Source organism: Marmota flaviventris, chromosome 17 (assembly GCF_047511675.1).
Source record: "Marmota flaviventris isolate mMarFla1 chromosome 17, mMarFla1.hap1, whole genome shotgun sequence".
Lineage (NCBI taxonomy): Eukaryota > Metazoa > Chordata > Mammalia > Rodentia > Sciuridae > Marmota > Marmota flaviventris.
In genome coordinates, this window is record NC_092514.1 from 65,118,756 (window position 1) to 65,135,820 (window position 17,065).

The following is a 17,065-nucleotide window of genomic DNA, read 5'->3' on the forward strand; positions in this document are numbered from 1 at the left end:
TAAAAAAAAAATGTATGTCTAAATACATTTTTTTTCTGAAACATGAGAGTAAGAGAATACTGCATAATATTTCCTTCCTAAATATGTCAATTTGTATCTAAGACTAAGGATATTCTCCTTCCTATTCACTACATAATGATCACAGGCAAGAAACTTAATATTGATTCAATACTAGACCACACTGTTACCCTATATATAGTCCATATGCAAATATCTCCAGTTGTCCCAATAACGTATTTTCTTCCTTGTTACACAATCCCTACCCAAGTCAGGGATTGAACCAAAGATCAGATTAAATTTAGTTGTCAAATTTCTTTATTGTTACTTAGGATGGTTCCCAGGTCTTTGTTTTGCTTTAGTTTTGTGTTTTTATGATACATTTATTTTAAGAGTTTGGCCAGTTGTTTTGTAGAGTTTCCCTTATTTTGTAGAGTGATTATTTCCTTATGGTTGCATTCAAGTTAAAGATATTAGTCAGGGTAATCCTCGGTAAGGCCTTGCCCTTTGTGGGTCACAGTGGCAGGCACATATGTCAATTTGTGCTATTATTAGTGTTGCAAAATTTGCTTCTTGAGGTATCCACTAGATTTCTCCATGTTTATTATTAGTACACAATGAATGTCTGGAGTGGTACTTTGAAACAGTATGAATGTCCTGTTCCCCAATACTTGTTTCATTCAATGGTTTTAGTGTTCATGGATGACTGCAAAATGGTCATCCAGACGTGGGCAGTTGGTATTTTTTTTTTTTCTAGCTTCGACCTCCAGTTTCCCAACCATGATTCTGCCCCATCTCTTTGATTATGCTGCCTTTGACCAGCCAGGGTTAAGTGACTTCTTAACCTTTGGCACTAACACGTTAATATGCAGCTCTTTCTGAATTTATCACAGCCGGGTGAACCAGGCCCAGAGAGAAAGAAAACACCTCTGTAAGCTGTATCTATTCATAATAATGGGTACTAGCAACAATTCTAGCTCCTTTGAATGCCTAGGAGCTTCTTCTCCTTTGAAGCTGCATTATAGATGATGCCTCTGAGCCTCAGAAAACAAATCAGCACACTGGACAGAATTCCTTTTGCTCCTGTGTCTTTTAGCATCCAGCTAAAGATCACAAACTGTACCATAAATAGCAATGACCACATCTTAAGGAATCAAACATGATCTGTTTTCCATTGTCCTCAAAATGATACCATTAGACACTGAGTACTGACTTTCCACTTCATAGGCCAAAGTGAATAACAATTCTTCCAAACTCAAATGAGGGTGTTTTGTGCAGATCTCTTTTTGCCATGCACTGACTTATTAGAGAAAATTGCAGATTTTGTAGGTGGCTGGTTATAATAATCTAAGGTTAAAAACAGAACCATAAAAGTTGAAGACATCAGAGATCAGAGATGTCTAAAAATAAAGTAAATGCTTTTCTTCTTTCTATAATCTTCAATTAGAAGCCATTTAAGGAAGAGATAATCAACTCCAGGGACTTGTAAATATGGATTCTACAGTTCTCCCTGGCACAACTGCTTCACAAATTAATTTTCGTACATTTTGAGATGTGTTAATAAATTATTTTACCCTACTTCCATCCATGTTGCCCTTTGGATGTCAAAAATGCTAATAATGAGACAAACTTCATGATGACTAGTGGAATAACAAATCCTTGAGAAATACAGCTCTCCTAAAATGAGAAAATCCCCTTTTTGTCAGTTGGTAACTTCCAGAGGAAGATATTGGGGTCAGAGTGATAATATTTCTCTCCAAGGTAGTGCAAGTTGAGCTCTGTCAAATCAACCAGATGTCTATGCAGTTCATTCAAAGAGAATCTCGATTTCTCTGGTCAACTTCTGTAGTCACTAAATGAAGTAGTCTCATTTCCTAAAACCAAGAACAATTCCATAATTGAAAACGAGTCTTAGCCAAGCTAATATTCAGAAACTGGATTTGAAAGCCTTCTGGGAAGATCATTCTCAGGATATGTTGTGAGCTTGCTACACTAGAACATCTAGAACTTTCTGTTTTCTGTCTCTCTACTCCGTGGATAATCTAATCCATTTCTATCCATAATCACGATTTATGCTTCCTCTGAATTCCAGGTTCATGTATCCGAATGCCTGTCTGCCATTTCCTCTTGAAAGTCTCACTGGAAATTCAAACATCATGTTTAAGATGGTGCTCTTGATTTTCCTCTTGATTTTCTCCTGCACTGTTCCCAAGAGGGAAAGGTCACCACCACCCAACCAGTCAATAGACTATGCTAGAAATCCTGAGGCCTTCCTAATTTCCCACCTCTCATGGCCCACAACAATTCTACCAGAAAGTCAGTCTGCTTCCAAAACCTATCCACCCCTCCCTTTTAAATCCTCTGCCACCTTTTCCAGTCCAATCTACAGTTTAGGTTGGGGTTATTGCAGCAGCCCACTGGCTGGACTCCTGCAAACTTCCATTTTTGCTCTGCTAACACTCACTCACTCTCTACAGAACAGACAGGGGAAACAAAAAATCCACAAAAACTTAAAAGCACAAGTCACCTAATACAACATGGGATAACAATCTGGATTCTGGAATGGAAGAGGACACTGGACATCAGTGGGAAAACTAGTGTAATTCTAATAATGTCTGTGGCTTTGCTAAGTGCATCATGGTTAGAGACGATGTTAACATCAGGGGAAGCTGGGGAGAGGGTATACAGGAACTTGATGTGTACAATATTTTTACAACCTTAGTGTAAATTAAATGTTATTCCAAAATAAAAATTTTATTTAAAAACTTCATAAACAATATCACATCACCCTTTTGTTTAAAATCCTTGAATTATTCCCAGTGCACCAAAATCTAAACTTTTTGTCATGGCCCCAGAGGTCTCTCACAACCTGGCTTCCCTATCTTTTGAACCTAGTCTACTTTCTCACTCTAAATGTTCTGGCCAGTGGTTTTCTATTGATTTCTGGAGATGTTAGGCTGTGTTATAGGCCGGGGCCTTTGGCCTTGCAGCTTCTTTGTGTTTGCTGGGGCTGCCATAAGAAAACGCCATGGGTTGGGGACCTAACCAATAGTTTCACAACTCTGGAGGCTGGCTAAGGTCAAGGTGTTAGCTGGATTGGGTTCTACTGAGGACATTCTCCTAGGCTTAAAGATGGACAGTTCCTTGCTGTGTCCTCACTGGTCTTTCCTGTGTGTGTGTGTGTGTGTGTGTGCGCGCGCGTGCGCGCGCGCGCGCGCGCACAAACATAGTGCCCCCCCCCCCCGCCCCCGCTTTTGGTACCAGGATCAAACCCAGGGATGTTTAGCCATCTGGGCCACATCCCCAGCCTTTTTTTATACTTTATTTAGAGACTGGGTTTTGGTAAGTTGCTTAGGTCCTCAATAAATTGCTGAGGCTGGCTTTGAACTTGCAATCCTCCTGCCTCAGCCTTCAGAGTTGCCAGGATTACAAGCATGCACCACCCATCCAGCTACCCTAGTACTTCTTTGTGTGTCCAAATTTTTCTCTCAGTCAGACTGGTTTAGGGCCCACCCTAATGGCCTAATTTTAACTTAAAATATCTCCAAACACAATCACATTCAGAGGTAACATCACTTTGGTGTGTATGTTTGGGGGGATATGTCTAAGTCCATAACTGTCCTCTTGGTCTGCAAAGTCCTTCAGATGGCTGGCTCTGTGCTGCACTCAGGTCCCACATGGACTCCTCATCTTTTCTGAGAGCCCTTCCTGACTACGTGGCTTCAAGCTGATTTCTCCCTATCCTGTTTATTGCCGTATTAGTATTTAATCACATCTGTAATTCTTTTCCTTAACTTGTTTATGATCTGCTTCCCTGACTCCCTGAGTAATGGGTCTGTCTTACTGCTGTATCTGCGATATCTCTCCTAGCGCCCAGCAGAGAGTTGATGCTCAAAATTTGCTAAAGAACAAATGGTTTATTGATAATTCAGACGAAATATGAGTATCATTTGGAAAAGGTTATTAACACAGTTAACCCAAGGTATGGCCATTACAGTAGCAATATCTAATATCTGTATAGTTCCTAACAGCTTGTACATAAACCAGTCTCTAAGAATCTGCCACACTCTGAGGCAAGCATTATTTATTACATATTGATAAAAAAATTAAGACTGAATGGTTAAGGGTTTTGCTTAAGGTCATATAGCTGGAACTTCAATATATACTGATTTTTTTATATAGATGAACTAGAAACTAAATATTAATTCTGAATATTTCTTTCAAGCAACCTCCAGGGAGAGCTCTGTGAAAGATAGAGCTTAGTTTCCAGGAAATGGAAAAGAACTAGACGTTCTTTCCGTCTAATCAGAGGAGTTTCTTAGCTGCGGAATAATGTCCTTGATGAAATGTGGCTAACCAGAATATATATATATTGCCCAAGGGCCATGGGGGTGGGATGATGGTAACGAATAGTTTTTTTCCTAAACAGTTTTCAGGTGTATGAAGAAGTGAAGACATTTGTAGAACCTGATTTCCTAATTGTTTATTCCTTAAATCTGTTAATTCTCAGTCTTGTTGTCCTTTGGATTCACCTGGGGGAGCTTTAAAAAAAATCCCATTGCCTAAACTATATCCCAGACAAATGAACAGCACTATGGGGGTGGGATGGTGGTGTCCATGACTTGTCCCAGGTGATTTTAATATGCAGCCATGATGGACAGCCACTGGTCTAGCTCCTCACAGTGGGCAGGTGGGGTTGGCATGTCCTGTGTCCTGCCAAGGGAACATATTCAGACTGTGGAATGGACAGGGGGTGGACTCTAAAACTGCACACACTTCTGTTTGGAGAATTTAGCTTTCTGGAAGGGAGTGTTACATTCTTCATGTGCGTTGGCTTGTTTTCTACCAGTCTGCACCTGGGACCTAGTGAATCAAAATCCCAGCAGGTAGGACCCAGACACTAGCCATTAAAACTTCTCAGGTGAGTCCAGCCTGCAGCCAAGGCTGAAACCCACTGCTTTAAATGGTGCCTATTTTGTTTGGAAGCGGAAGCAAAGGTCAGACTGCCCCCATTAACCTCATGGAACCCCAGTAACCTGGCAGCAGGTGTCCCAGGAGCAGCCTCTCCTCCAGCTGAACCAGGCAGTGCTAAGCACTGACTCTCAGATGAAGATTTATGGCTTGGATAAACAACAGAACCGTAGCTTGGCATAGTGCCATCCTCCCCAGCACTAATTAAGGCCTAAATAATTCTCATCAGTATGTGCATAAAATAAGTGGGCCTCAATTTAAGACAACATCCCCATTGTGTCCTGGCTAATGTAATCACAGTTTGCAGCTTTTCACAATCATAAATTTACTAATAGTATTTTTAACAAGGATGAGAAGGTATTTCCATCTAGTCATCCTGCCATTTTTTTTTTTTACTAGAGTTTAGGTCATGTTAAAAAAATTACTTATATGATAATTGATAATGGGATAACAACATGGACTCTATTCAACCACTAATCAATATGATTATCACTAGCATCTTTCAATTATTGCTTCTTATCATCATCCATTTCATTACATTTTTGGCAGGTAAGGGAGGAAACAGGGTGCAGATAGTAGCATGAAGGATGGGAGCTGAAAGATAAGAACAGACACCCAGAAAATGCCAAGAGATGAACTGAATTTATTAAATAACTTGGCAATGCAGTGAGACAAGACCAACACCCACTACTGGACTGCTTTCTGAACTGAACCCACTCAAACCTCCATGATCAATCCTGGGCAGAAAAACCTTACAAGCACATACAAGCACATGCCATTGGCTTAGGGCTCAGTTTTGAAATCATGGGCTGCACAGAGATGTCTTTTCTTTTTTTAAAAATATTTATTCTTAAGTTTTAGGTGGACACAATATCTTTATTTTACATTTATGTGGTGCTGAGGATCGAACCCAGTGCCTCACGCATGGTAGGCAAGCCCTCTAAACACTGAGCCACAACCCCAGCCCCGCCCCCCAGCTGTCTTTTCATAATTAAAATATTATTAGATAAATATTTATATTTCTTGTGTTCTGATTTTGAAGCATCAGCAAGTGTGAATGAAAACCTATGGAGCCCCCCTTTCTGCCTCCCTGGGACCAACCTTGAACCAGCTGGATGACCAACTGCTGCTGCTGACTATGACTTGGCAAAGAAGGCTAATCCAGCAGGGGTGGGGCTGTCTGGTCTGATGGCCTGGGCAGCAAGACCTGGGGATGGAGGATGCAGAGCCAGGCAGAGGCTGGGGCGGGGACTCAGACACACGGGGTTCCTCTTCAGTGTAACAAGGTGGCAGGACATGGACTTGGAAAAGGTGAGTGCCACAACAAAGAGATAAAGAGCAGGCCCACAGGCAGGCTCAGGGTCAGCATGTTGGGGAGGAGACAGCAGCACAGGTAACAACAGCTGGCACTTCTTCCAGAGTCAGTCCTCACTCTGCCTGAGGGTTAGTGCTTCTCTTGCAGGCTGGCCTAAGGCTCAAAAAGGCCCAGTTCTTGGCATCAGCAAGGGATGTCCATCTTGGAGTCAGCATCCCCTGATTCTAAGGTGGACAATTTGATATTTTAAAAATATTTAAGGGGCTGGGATTGTGGCTCAGCTATAGAGAGCTCGCCTTGCATGTGTGAGGCCCTGGGTTCGATGGGTTCGATCCCCAGCACCACATAAAAATAAACAAATAAAATAAAGATATTGTGTCCAACTACAACTAAATAATACATATTTTAAAAAAATATATTTAAAAGTCCCAGGGTGACTTATTATGCCTTTCTTCCCAGCAACTTGGGAGGATGAGGAAAGAGGATTCCAAGTTCAAGGCCAGTCTCAGCAACTAAGTGAGGCCGTAAGCAATTTAGCAAGAATCTGTCTCAAAAGGAAAAAATAAAAAGGGCTGGGGATATAGCTCAGTAGTTAAGCACCCTGGGTTCAATCTTTAGTACCCCCCAAAAAAGATATTTAAAAGTTTTAATTGATACATAATTGTACATATTAATGGGGTGCAGTATGATATTTCAATATGTATACAGTGTGCTATGATCAGATCAGGTAAACTGCCATATCCCAGGGCGGGAACTTTTATCTTTTATCGTTTATCATTTCCTTGTATTGGAAAGGGTAACCTGCTATTTTAAAGTCCTATAAAGGGAAAGTAAAGAAGCCAAATTCTAAAGGAGTAGGAAAAAGAACTTAGCACTTGCCAAAAGGGGATACACGAAAATAAATGATAATTTCATGATTTTTTTGGACTATTTGAAATGAAGAGAGGATAAAGCAGAAAATTACAGGGTCCTATCAACCTACAATGGTCACCATGTCCTCCTCTCTGTACCTCTACACCTGGAGAGATGATCTGAGAGGCATAGAGAAAGGAGAGAAAGCAGAGGAATTTTTTAAATAGACTAAAAAGATAATTTAAAGCAAAATTTCACCTCCTATTTTCTGACTGTGCCAGGAAAAGCAACTCAGGTGCCTGATCTGATCTCATCAAACTTTTTCTGATAGTGCACAACTACGTCAGAATGGTCAGGCCTACTTTAATATCCAATGAGCAGAGCTCAGAGGGCAGTGCAGTCATTAAAAAGCATATGGGGGTGCTGGGATTGTGGCTCAGCAGCAGAGTGCTCGCCTAGCACGGGCGGGACCCGGGTTCGATCCTCAGCACCACATAAAAATAAAGGCATTGTGTTGTGTCCATCTACACCTAAAAAATAAATATTAAAAAAAAGACTTAAAGAAAAAAAGAAATTGAAGAAGACCTAAAAAAAAAAAAAAAAAGCAGATGGGGAGGGGGGCATCATGCCTTGTTAAAAACAGTATATTACATGATTCAATTTTGGAGGAACTGGTTAAAGAATAATAACCAGGGGGCTGGATTGTGGCTCAGTGATAGAGTGCTCACCTAGCATGCACAAGGCACTGGGTTCGATCTGCAGCACCACATAAATGTAAAATAAAGATATTATGTCCACCTAAAACTTAAGAATAAATATTAAGAAAAGAATAATAACCAGTAACGTGAACCAAAATGTTACCAGCAGTCATCTCTGAATTGTGTGATTACTACTGATTTTTCCTTCCTTTACATTTTTCTTACATTTTTCAACTTTTAATAACTGTGTATTAATTTCCCAATTAGAAAAAAAAGCCATTATTTTACAAAGGTTTAAGTTTAAGCTTTAAACACTTAATGATGCTGTTGTGATTTTGAGGAGGTTGGCCAGCAACCTGCCTTTAATTTCAGGCTGCTGATGGGATGGTCCAAAAGTTCCTGTTTGGGTCAGCACCCTAAGGGAATACCAAATATGGGGTTCACATATTTAGTGGGAGGGGAGCACTCCAGGCAGCAGTGTTCTTTCCTCTGGAAGGTTCCCGAAACTCTGGATAAGGCATATGGCTGCAACAGCTGGCAGGGAGATGGATCAAGTGGTGCAGTTTTGAGATCTGGTGAATGCTGTTCTGAGTTTTTCTGAACCAAGAGTTGGTATCCTTTTTTTTTTTTCTGGAAAGCACCAAGTAGGAAATATTTTAGGCTTTGCAGCCATGTGATCTCTCTTGCAACTACTCAACTCTGCTGCTGAGAAGCAGCTGGGACAATATTACAACAGATGAGTGTGGCTGTGTTTCAATAAAACTTTATTTACAGAGAATGCAGTTTGCCAATCCCTGAAGAACTCCAGTTTCCCCAGCATAGTTCAAGAAGCTAAGTGATCAGGTACAAGTTCCTGTTAATAGGTGAGTCATTAGATAAGATCTCCCCCTCAAGTGAAGGGTTGATTACAGATGATTTCACAGAAAAGGAAGTTCATTATTGTACTTATGGTTTTGGCCATTTAATATGTTGGTCTTTGTCCTCCACATAAACTATGAGTATCGAAGTTTGGAAAGTGAGTCTGCATTTTAAATACCATCCATGTAATTCATACAGGGACATGTAAATAGAATGAGCTCGATCCACCTTTGCTGAGTAAGAAATGAATGAATGATTGTCTTCTACCGAGCTGGTGTGAAATGTAGTTCTTGAGTGTCACCTCTTGGGAACTTCTCAAGCTGTATCCAAGTAGATTGCACCTTAAATGAGACATCCTGTGTCCCCAGAGTTGGGGAGAATGTCCTGAACAAAGTAGCCCAGAAGAACAGTCAGGTTGCCAGGTCACATAAAAAGTGTCCCAGGGCTCAGGCCTCTGCTGTTCACTCCCTCCAACCTGTAAGTTAACATAGTGTCTACCTCACAAATACGTCAGTACCTCCTAGAGGAATATAATTCTGCCCAGATATTTCTAGAAGATCAATACAAACAACCAAAGGTTGGGCCTGTCCAATGTCCCTTCTATCGGGTTTCCTAGTTTCTCAGTGACTGATTTGAAGCTGAGGGAGTGTGAGACCTGAGCTTTTATCCTATGGCTCTTTGGTACCTCCACACCCCCTGCCTCCTATTTTGCCTCACCTCAGTCAAGGCACCAAAGAGGTCAACTTGTCAAGAACTCTTTCTCGCCAGGCTCAGTGCACACCTATAATGTTCACATATGTGTGCATTCACATATGTGAACATATATGTGCATACCTATAATCCCAGTGGCTCGGGAGGCTAAGGCAGGAGGACTGCAAGTTCAAAGCCAGCCTCAGCAAAAGCGAGGCACTAAGCAACTCCGTGAGACCCTGTCTCTAAATAAACATAAAATAGGGCAGAGTGCCCCCGAGTTCAATTCCTGGTACCCCCAAAACAAAACAAAACAAAACTCAACTCTTAATCTTGTCCATTTTGACATAGCATCAATCTTTATCTTCTACAAATGCAAAACATGTCAATGAGGTAGAAATGAGCAGGTGAATCCCTGCAGCCTCTTGATTCAAACTCTTTCCCTGACAGGTCCTTGTGGAACCCACATCCTATCTTAGGTGAGCCTCCTGGCTATATCAAAATGTTCACTCTCAAGACGGGAATTTAGAATCATCTCACCCCAAAGAATCTGGGATAAAAGCCAGGTTAGAAGATGGATTTTAAGCAATGCTAATGAACAACATACTTGGCTAAAATCTAGTTTGGAGTCTGAATGCCTCACGAGGTAAACATTTTGCAGGGGTTCATCCTAGTTTTCATGTGGGATATGTGTGTGAATGCACATATATGTGAACATAAGCATAGTCCAGCCAACAGAAACAGCATGCACATGTGTACTGGATGGTATTCATTTTTCTAAGTAAATATTAATGGTCATTGAGAAGATGTGTTCTAAATCTAACAGTAAGGAACCAGATCCTGGAGTTCTGAGTTCCCTGTTGTCCTTTCCAGGTCGCAGAGATTTATGCAGAGGCCCATGGAAGGTACACACAGATGAGAAAAAGAAAAGCTAGGCCACAAAATAGTTCCAGGGAGAAATCCCAGGGAAATAACCCTCAGAGGTCTAAGGCCAGAACATTTCTGGGGTCCCGGTTCCAGATGCTGGTGCTGGCCCTGGCCATATGAAGGACTCTCGGAGCCCAAGAAGCAAGCATAGCACAGAACGAGAGGGCTACTCACGCTGTCATTGCTTCCTTTGTTGTCCTCATACTTGGTTTCTATATGAATGGAGAATTTCGGCAGAAAGGAACACTATGGAGAAAAAACAAATATGCATTAGCACAAGCTCTCTCTACTCTGCACACGCTCAGTACAGCCTCTGCTCTCCTCACCATTTGGTTGGGAGCCCGGCTTTAGAGCAGAAGTGTTGATCTACTATGGCAATATCCCTATGCACTTACGAAAAGCCACCTTTAGGAGCATGAACACAATTTCTTCCAGAAGTCAGGCGAGAGAGAGAACCCAACAGGAATATGTTCTGTGGGTCCTGCCACCAGCTTTGGAAAAGCAAATCCCTAAAACAGAGGTCAACTCTGGTCTGGAGAGCTAACCCTGGGGAGCAATTGCCACTATTGGATAAATGGGGGGTCTGCTTTAACTTCTATATAAATACTTATATAAAGTTAGGAAGGTATAACTTTAAAAGTTAGTCAGACTGGTTTTTAATATGACTTTGGATAAGTCATTCAACTTCTCTGAACCCCAGCAGTATCAAACAGGAATAATAATTATTAACTAAGAGTGGCATTGTGAAGGTTAAATAAAATGATGTGCATAAATATAGTGGCAGAGTGTGTGCTTAGCATGTGTAAGGCCCTGGGTTTAATTTTCAAAACAAAATAACAAAAATAACACACACACACACACATAAAATATGTAAATATAATATAAATAATGCTGAGCACTGAGTTAGCATTCAACAAAACTCAGTGATCCATGAGGCTGCAGCCGAGCTTGACCAGAAAAGTCAGCCCTTCTTGCTGGCTGCATGAGGGACACTACAAACCCGGACTGCAGCTCGGCCCTAGTGTTCCAGATTGTCTCATTCTGTGTATCCAGTAGATCTTAAGAGGTAAGGCAGCTTGAGAAGAGGATTTTGACAAATGTTGGTGTAACTACCCTCCTGCTAGCACTGAGCTGGCCATTACTTTTTGGATATAGGTTTGAAGGCTAATGGGTAAAATGACCCAGGGACTCCACTGGGAGCTGCAGGTGTTGGGGAAATGAGACTTCACTTGATCTGATCACAGTCCCAAGAGGCTGGGTCCTTTATGTACTTATCTACTACTCAGGGAATGTGCTTTCAACATCAGCACAGTCTGAATACTTTCAGAGTCTCAAGTATTCTTTGCAACAATCCTAAGGGGTGGGTACTGTTATTATTAACATCACCCCTGCTTTCAAGATGAGGAATGGAGGCACAGAGAGGTTAAATAAATGGCCCATAACCACAGTTATGCATCTAGAGTCAGGTGTGAAAGCAAAGTGGGCTGGCCCCAGTGTCCATGCTCTTGACTACTACCCCAGTGCTTCTCACAGGGGCGTATCTGGTCTAGCAACAGCAGCATCACCCTCAAACTAGTTAAAAATGGAAATTCTCAGGCTGCACACTAGACCAATTGAATCAGAAACCCTAGAGTGGGGTCCAGCAATTTATGTTTCACTTGTTCAAGTTGGAAAATCAGCTCACTCTCCCATGCATGGGAAGGAAACAGAGTGTACCGTCTAAAATCCAAAAGTCCACAAACACCTACCCTCATCTCTTGGGCTTCATCCCCACAATGACCATGCTTCCGTTTTAGAGCCCCGGGGGCATCCGTATGAGAAGGCAGAGGTCTTGGACATGCTAGGGATAATTTTCCTGGCATCACATGCCTGTGTGCATTCTGCATCCATCTGTCTGAATCTGAGCAAAATAAGCAATCTGAACCGTGACTAAGGAAACACGGAAACAATCAATCCCAATGATTGCCTTTATGGAGAATGAGGCCCTGTGATTATTCATTAACACCTTCTCTGCTGATTTCTCTCCAACCTCTCACTTAGTAAGTGAGGCCCTCATATCCTGTTTCAAAGGGTTCCAGGACGGTCTGCTTATTGAGACCCTGGAGAATTCAAAGCCCCCAGCAGAGCTTTGAGAGACTCATGAACAGGAGGGTCTTGGCCTAGAGGCCCTCTTAAAAATAACCAACCTTCAAGTGAATCAGTTCTGTACTTTTAAACCCATTATTCATCTGAGGGCCAATCCAATGAGTGGCGCGACAACAGGGCCATGCAGGGTGTGAGTAGACCTAGGGGGTGCCATGTAGAAAATCATAAGGATTTTGCATCAGTTGAACCTCCAAAACCACTAAACTAGGTCAAACAAATGAATTTTAGCATTTGGGGTATTAAACTCAAATATGAAATGCAAAACTCTTATGCAAATTAGCAGGTGCTGTTATTTTTGAGTCAAAGACTCAGGTTATTTTCATGTCAGAATGGCAACCTTGCCCTGAGGTTGGGAGCGCACCTGCCTGTGGCAGCGGAAGGATGGGAACCGGATGGGCCAACTCCAGGCTGGTCAGTGCTTTCTCTGCTAATCCCTTTGGAATACCTGACAGCTAGTTCTTGAAGTCCTGGAGTATGCAAGTGTCTAAAAAGTTAAAATCAGAAGTCTGTAGCTCTAGGCATTTTCAGACCTGTCATTAAACTCTTTCCAGTAAGATGTCCATCTTAAGATACACTTCTGCCTGCCCCATGCAGGCTAGTGGTTGTAAAAATTCCAGCACACAAATCCTAGCAATCTATAAGTGTTAGGCCCCAGCACTCGGCTTTGCCCTTCCTGTCTCACAACTGATCATTTTGATCCAGGCTTTGATGAGAACATAGATGCTGTGACAGAAACACCTACAACTTCCCTTTCATCCACTGCAAAACTTCTGCTTATTAGGTTATACTTCTTGTTCTTGGTGAAACAGAGAAAGACGTCTTTTTCCCAATGCAAAATAATATAAAGAAAAGCCCTGACACATTTGAACCAGTTGACTTAGGCTCATATCCAAGACACAGTGCGCTTTGGGCAAATTCTTTTATCAGCCCCAGCCTAAGTTTCTCCATTTATAGAATGAGGATAATACTCTTCTCTGTGGAGAATATCAATGAGGTCAGGCAGGTAAGGCCCAGCATAGCGCTTGGCATGTCACAGGTGCACAGTAATAATAAACATTCCCAAGATTCTTCTCTGGAACCTTGTCTCAGTGATAATTTACATCTTCTCCCTGCCTCCTTCCCACAGTCTAAAAAAATATTCCTAAAAAAAAAATGATCACAAAGTTCTTTGTTTCTTCCTTTATCTATAACCAACCCCAATTCTGTCTTTATAATCAAATATATTTAAAGAGTAGTCAGTCCTGGTCAGCTCTACTCTTTTGGTCTCTCACCTCTTCTCAACCAGTACAATTTGGTATGGAGATGACTGATTTGCAAAACATTTCCAAATCAGCACACTTTTTTCATCTGCACCCTAGAGACCCCTACAGAGGGTGAAATGACCCAGCAACTCCTCTGTCCTTACAGCAGTTCCTGCTCAATCCTTCTTCCACCTTCAGTGGAAGTGATCCCTCCTTCCTCTTCTTGCTCCAAAACTTTGTCCCTGGTCATCTCATCTGTTTCTGATTTGCCCATGACCATTCTTTGCAGGTACCTCTCAAATCAACCTCTAATTCCAACCTCTCTTCTTACATTTCAGCTGCCCAAAGGCCACGCCCAGATGGTCTCACAGGTACACCTGACCTGAAATGTCTGCACTGAACTTGAATGTTCTCCTTCCCTCTAGTAATTTTCTAGGGTGGGGGTGAGGGGACAAATTACCACAAATTCATGGTTAAAATAAAAGACATCTGTTCTCTCACAGTTCTGAGGGTTACAAGTGGAAACCAAGGTATTAGCAATGTGGATTCCCTCTGAAGATTCTAGGGTCCAGAAGCCTCAAGCAGTCTTTGGTTTGTGGCTACATAGCTCTAGCCATTGTCTGCAGCTTCATATCACCCACCAGATGATGAGCTCCAATCCTGTCATTCTCCAACAGGAGGATCCTCCTTATACCCCATCACCACAGGGAATGGCTTATGTGATGGTTACCACAGTTTTCAGACCTCCGAGCATCTCTTTGAAGTTTGCTCACATTAATACTTTTGCTGCAACCAAATATACCTCTACCCTAGACATTCTCAAATATGCAGGGGGAGAAGTGAGACTCTCACTTTCCAATCCTTAACTTCCTCAAAATATGTGCAATCCCATAAAGATTCTGACATTTCCCTTGAGTGAGGGGGATTCCATGCCACTGAGGGACCTGTCATGAGGGGTGGGAGTGGAAAAGAAGTCAGGAACTCTGATATAACCATACTTGAACCTGCTCCAAGAAGAGTGATACCAGGATTGTCAGCCATTAACCTAAAACTGGAAGATGGCAAAGGAATTTGGAAGACTCTGTGCTTTCTATAGTGTAGTCACCTGAAAACGTAGGGTGCTTCAAGTTCCATGAGGCCCACAAAATGCAGGAGAGAGTTCTGAGACAGCCCCAGACCCCACCCCATGGTGCACGTAAGCTATATGATCCTCCCCTTCTGTATATGATGGGACACTGCTCCCTGGATTGGTCCCTCGAGCCATCACAGGGAGCACAGGCTTTGACGGCTACCAAGGAGATGAGATGCTCACTCCTGATACTCTGTCACAGTATCCATGACTTCAGTTTTTAAAAGCAGAAATTCTTTTGTTGGCTTTGAAGCTGTGAGAAGGCCAGGTGGCTAGGAACTGAGGAAGGCCTCTGGGAGCCGAGAGAACAGCCAGCTGGAAAAGTAGACCTCTGTCCTACAGCCACAAGGAATTTCATCCTGCCAGCAACCGATGGGCTTGCTTGGAAGAGGACCCTGAGCCTGGGGTGAAACTGGAGCCTTGGCTGATAGCTCAGTATCCACCTAACCAAGGATTCAGTTAAACTGGGCCTCAACTCCTGACCAAGGAGACTGCAAAATAATAAATTTGTGTTGTTTTAAGTTGCTAAGTTTGTGAAAATTTTACACAGCAATAGAAAACCAACACACTCAACCTGCCTACTGTTTCCCTTCTGAATCACACCCCTGGCCTTCATCCGATGAAGCATCATTCGCTGTGAGCTCTGAAGAGTCCAGGGCACTGTGGAATTCATACTCTTTCTGACTTAGTCATTTCACCTATGATATTATCTGCCCTGTCATTGGCCATTGCTTATCGCCCAGGGAGATATTTATGAGTAACTGATGCCAGTAAGCTCATCATTAGCTGCTGTCCACATAGCAGGCTGCAGGCCCACAGAGAGGAAGTATGGTAGGTCAGGCAAAAAACCACAGGTTTTGCAGTGAAACACACTTTATTTCAAACCCCAGCTTTGTTTCTCACAAATTGGGCAAATTCCTTAATCCTCCTGAGCTTTGGTTTCCTTATCAATAAAATGGAGACAATGCCAGTCTCATAGCAGGAAGTAAGGATTAATGAGACAATGAATGTTCAAGGTCAGCCAGTGTCTGGCAGAAGAGGGACTGGAGAAAGGCTGGCCTACTCCATGGCACCTCTCTCCACGAAACCCATAAGTGATGCAAGAGCAAATGGAGCTGGGTGGTGGGCTTGCTGGAGTGGTGGCCATGGATAGGTCACCTGACTGGTATTCCCATAGCGCGGTGGCCGAGCCATGGAGCAAATCTGGGCTCTTCCTGCCTCACTCTAACTCTCTGGCCTGCTCTGCTGCCAAGGGCATGTGGCACATTATCCAGGATCTGTTCTCAGTGGCTCCTTCTTCCGGGCAGGGGCCCTTTCCCTTCCCCTCTTCTCTTAGATTCCTTTGACCTCCTGCCAACTACATGCTGGGAAACAAGAACTCTACCAGGGCTCCACTCACTTTTTTCCCTCCTGGATTGAAAAGCTTTATGCCCCCTGTTCACTCAGCTAAATTACAAAGACTGAGACTCAAGAAATTAAGAAACAGCATAAAAAAAGCAGACATCAGAAGCTCCAGGGCCACCATCAGTGACTGCTTACAGAAACAGGATAAGGGCCTCCTGTCCTAGAGCCTGGGGGACATCGAGGAAGCATATTTGCCCCTCCCTTCATGTCCCAGGCTCACTCCATATCTGGAATCCTCTTTCTCATGAAGCATCTTTCTCGCTCTCTCTTCTGGACCAGAGGTGCAGCTTAGAAGGGAGAATAAAGGAAATACAGGAAATGTTCCCTAGTCGGGCGCTGTGGTACACACCTGTAATCCCAGCAGCACGGGAGGCTGAGGCAGGAGGATCACAAGTTCAAAGCCAGCCTCAGCAATTTAGTGAGGGCCTAAGGAATTGTCTCAAAAGAAAAAAAGAAGAAAATGTTCTCTTAATTATGACCAGTGTTTGTTTTGCTTCCAACCCCTTTAAAAACAGTAGCTAGAGGCATGAAGAAATCAGAGCATCTGGGCAGGAGCTCTCCTGTCATTTCATCTTTGATTTTCTATCTTGGATCCTCCCAGACCAGAAGAATCTATTAGTGTCACTATCATCTGCTCCCCACCCTGACTGGCTTCTTGTATATCTGGTATCTGCATCTTTCATTGGCCTTCTAAACCCAGTGAAATCCATTGGGATGAAGCTCGTATTGAAAAAGGATCCTCAGGTACCTGTAGAATCTCCAGCACCTAAAACTCAATGTGCAGAAAGGGAATGGTTCATTCTTTGCTGAATATTTAAATGCATCTAACTTGGAGTTT

At 42.6% G+C, this 17,065-nt stretch overlaps 1 protein-coding gene across 1 annotated transcript in view; it reads right to left on the reverse strand.

Annotated features, from left to right (window-relative positions):
* Positions 1–17,065, reverse strand: part of Pitpnc1 (phosphatidylinositol transfer protein cytoplasmic 1) — a 254,083-nt gene that overhangs the window by 86,098 nt on the left and 150,920 nt on the right. The window contains exon 5 of the mRNA XM_027946269.2: positions 10,483–10,554. Coding sequence (XP_027802070.1) covers positions 10,483–10,554 — 72 coding nt within the window. The remainder of the gene's footprint in view (positions 1–10,482; positions 10,555–17,065) is intronic.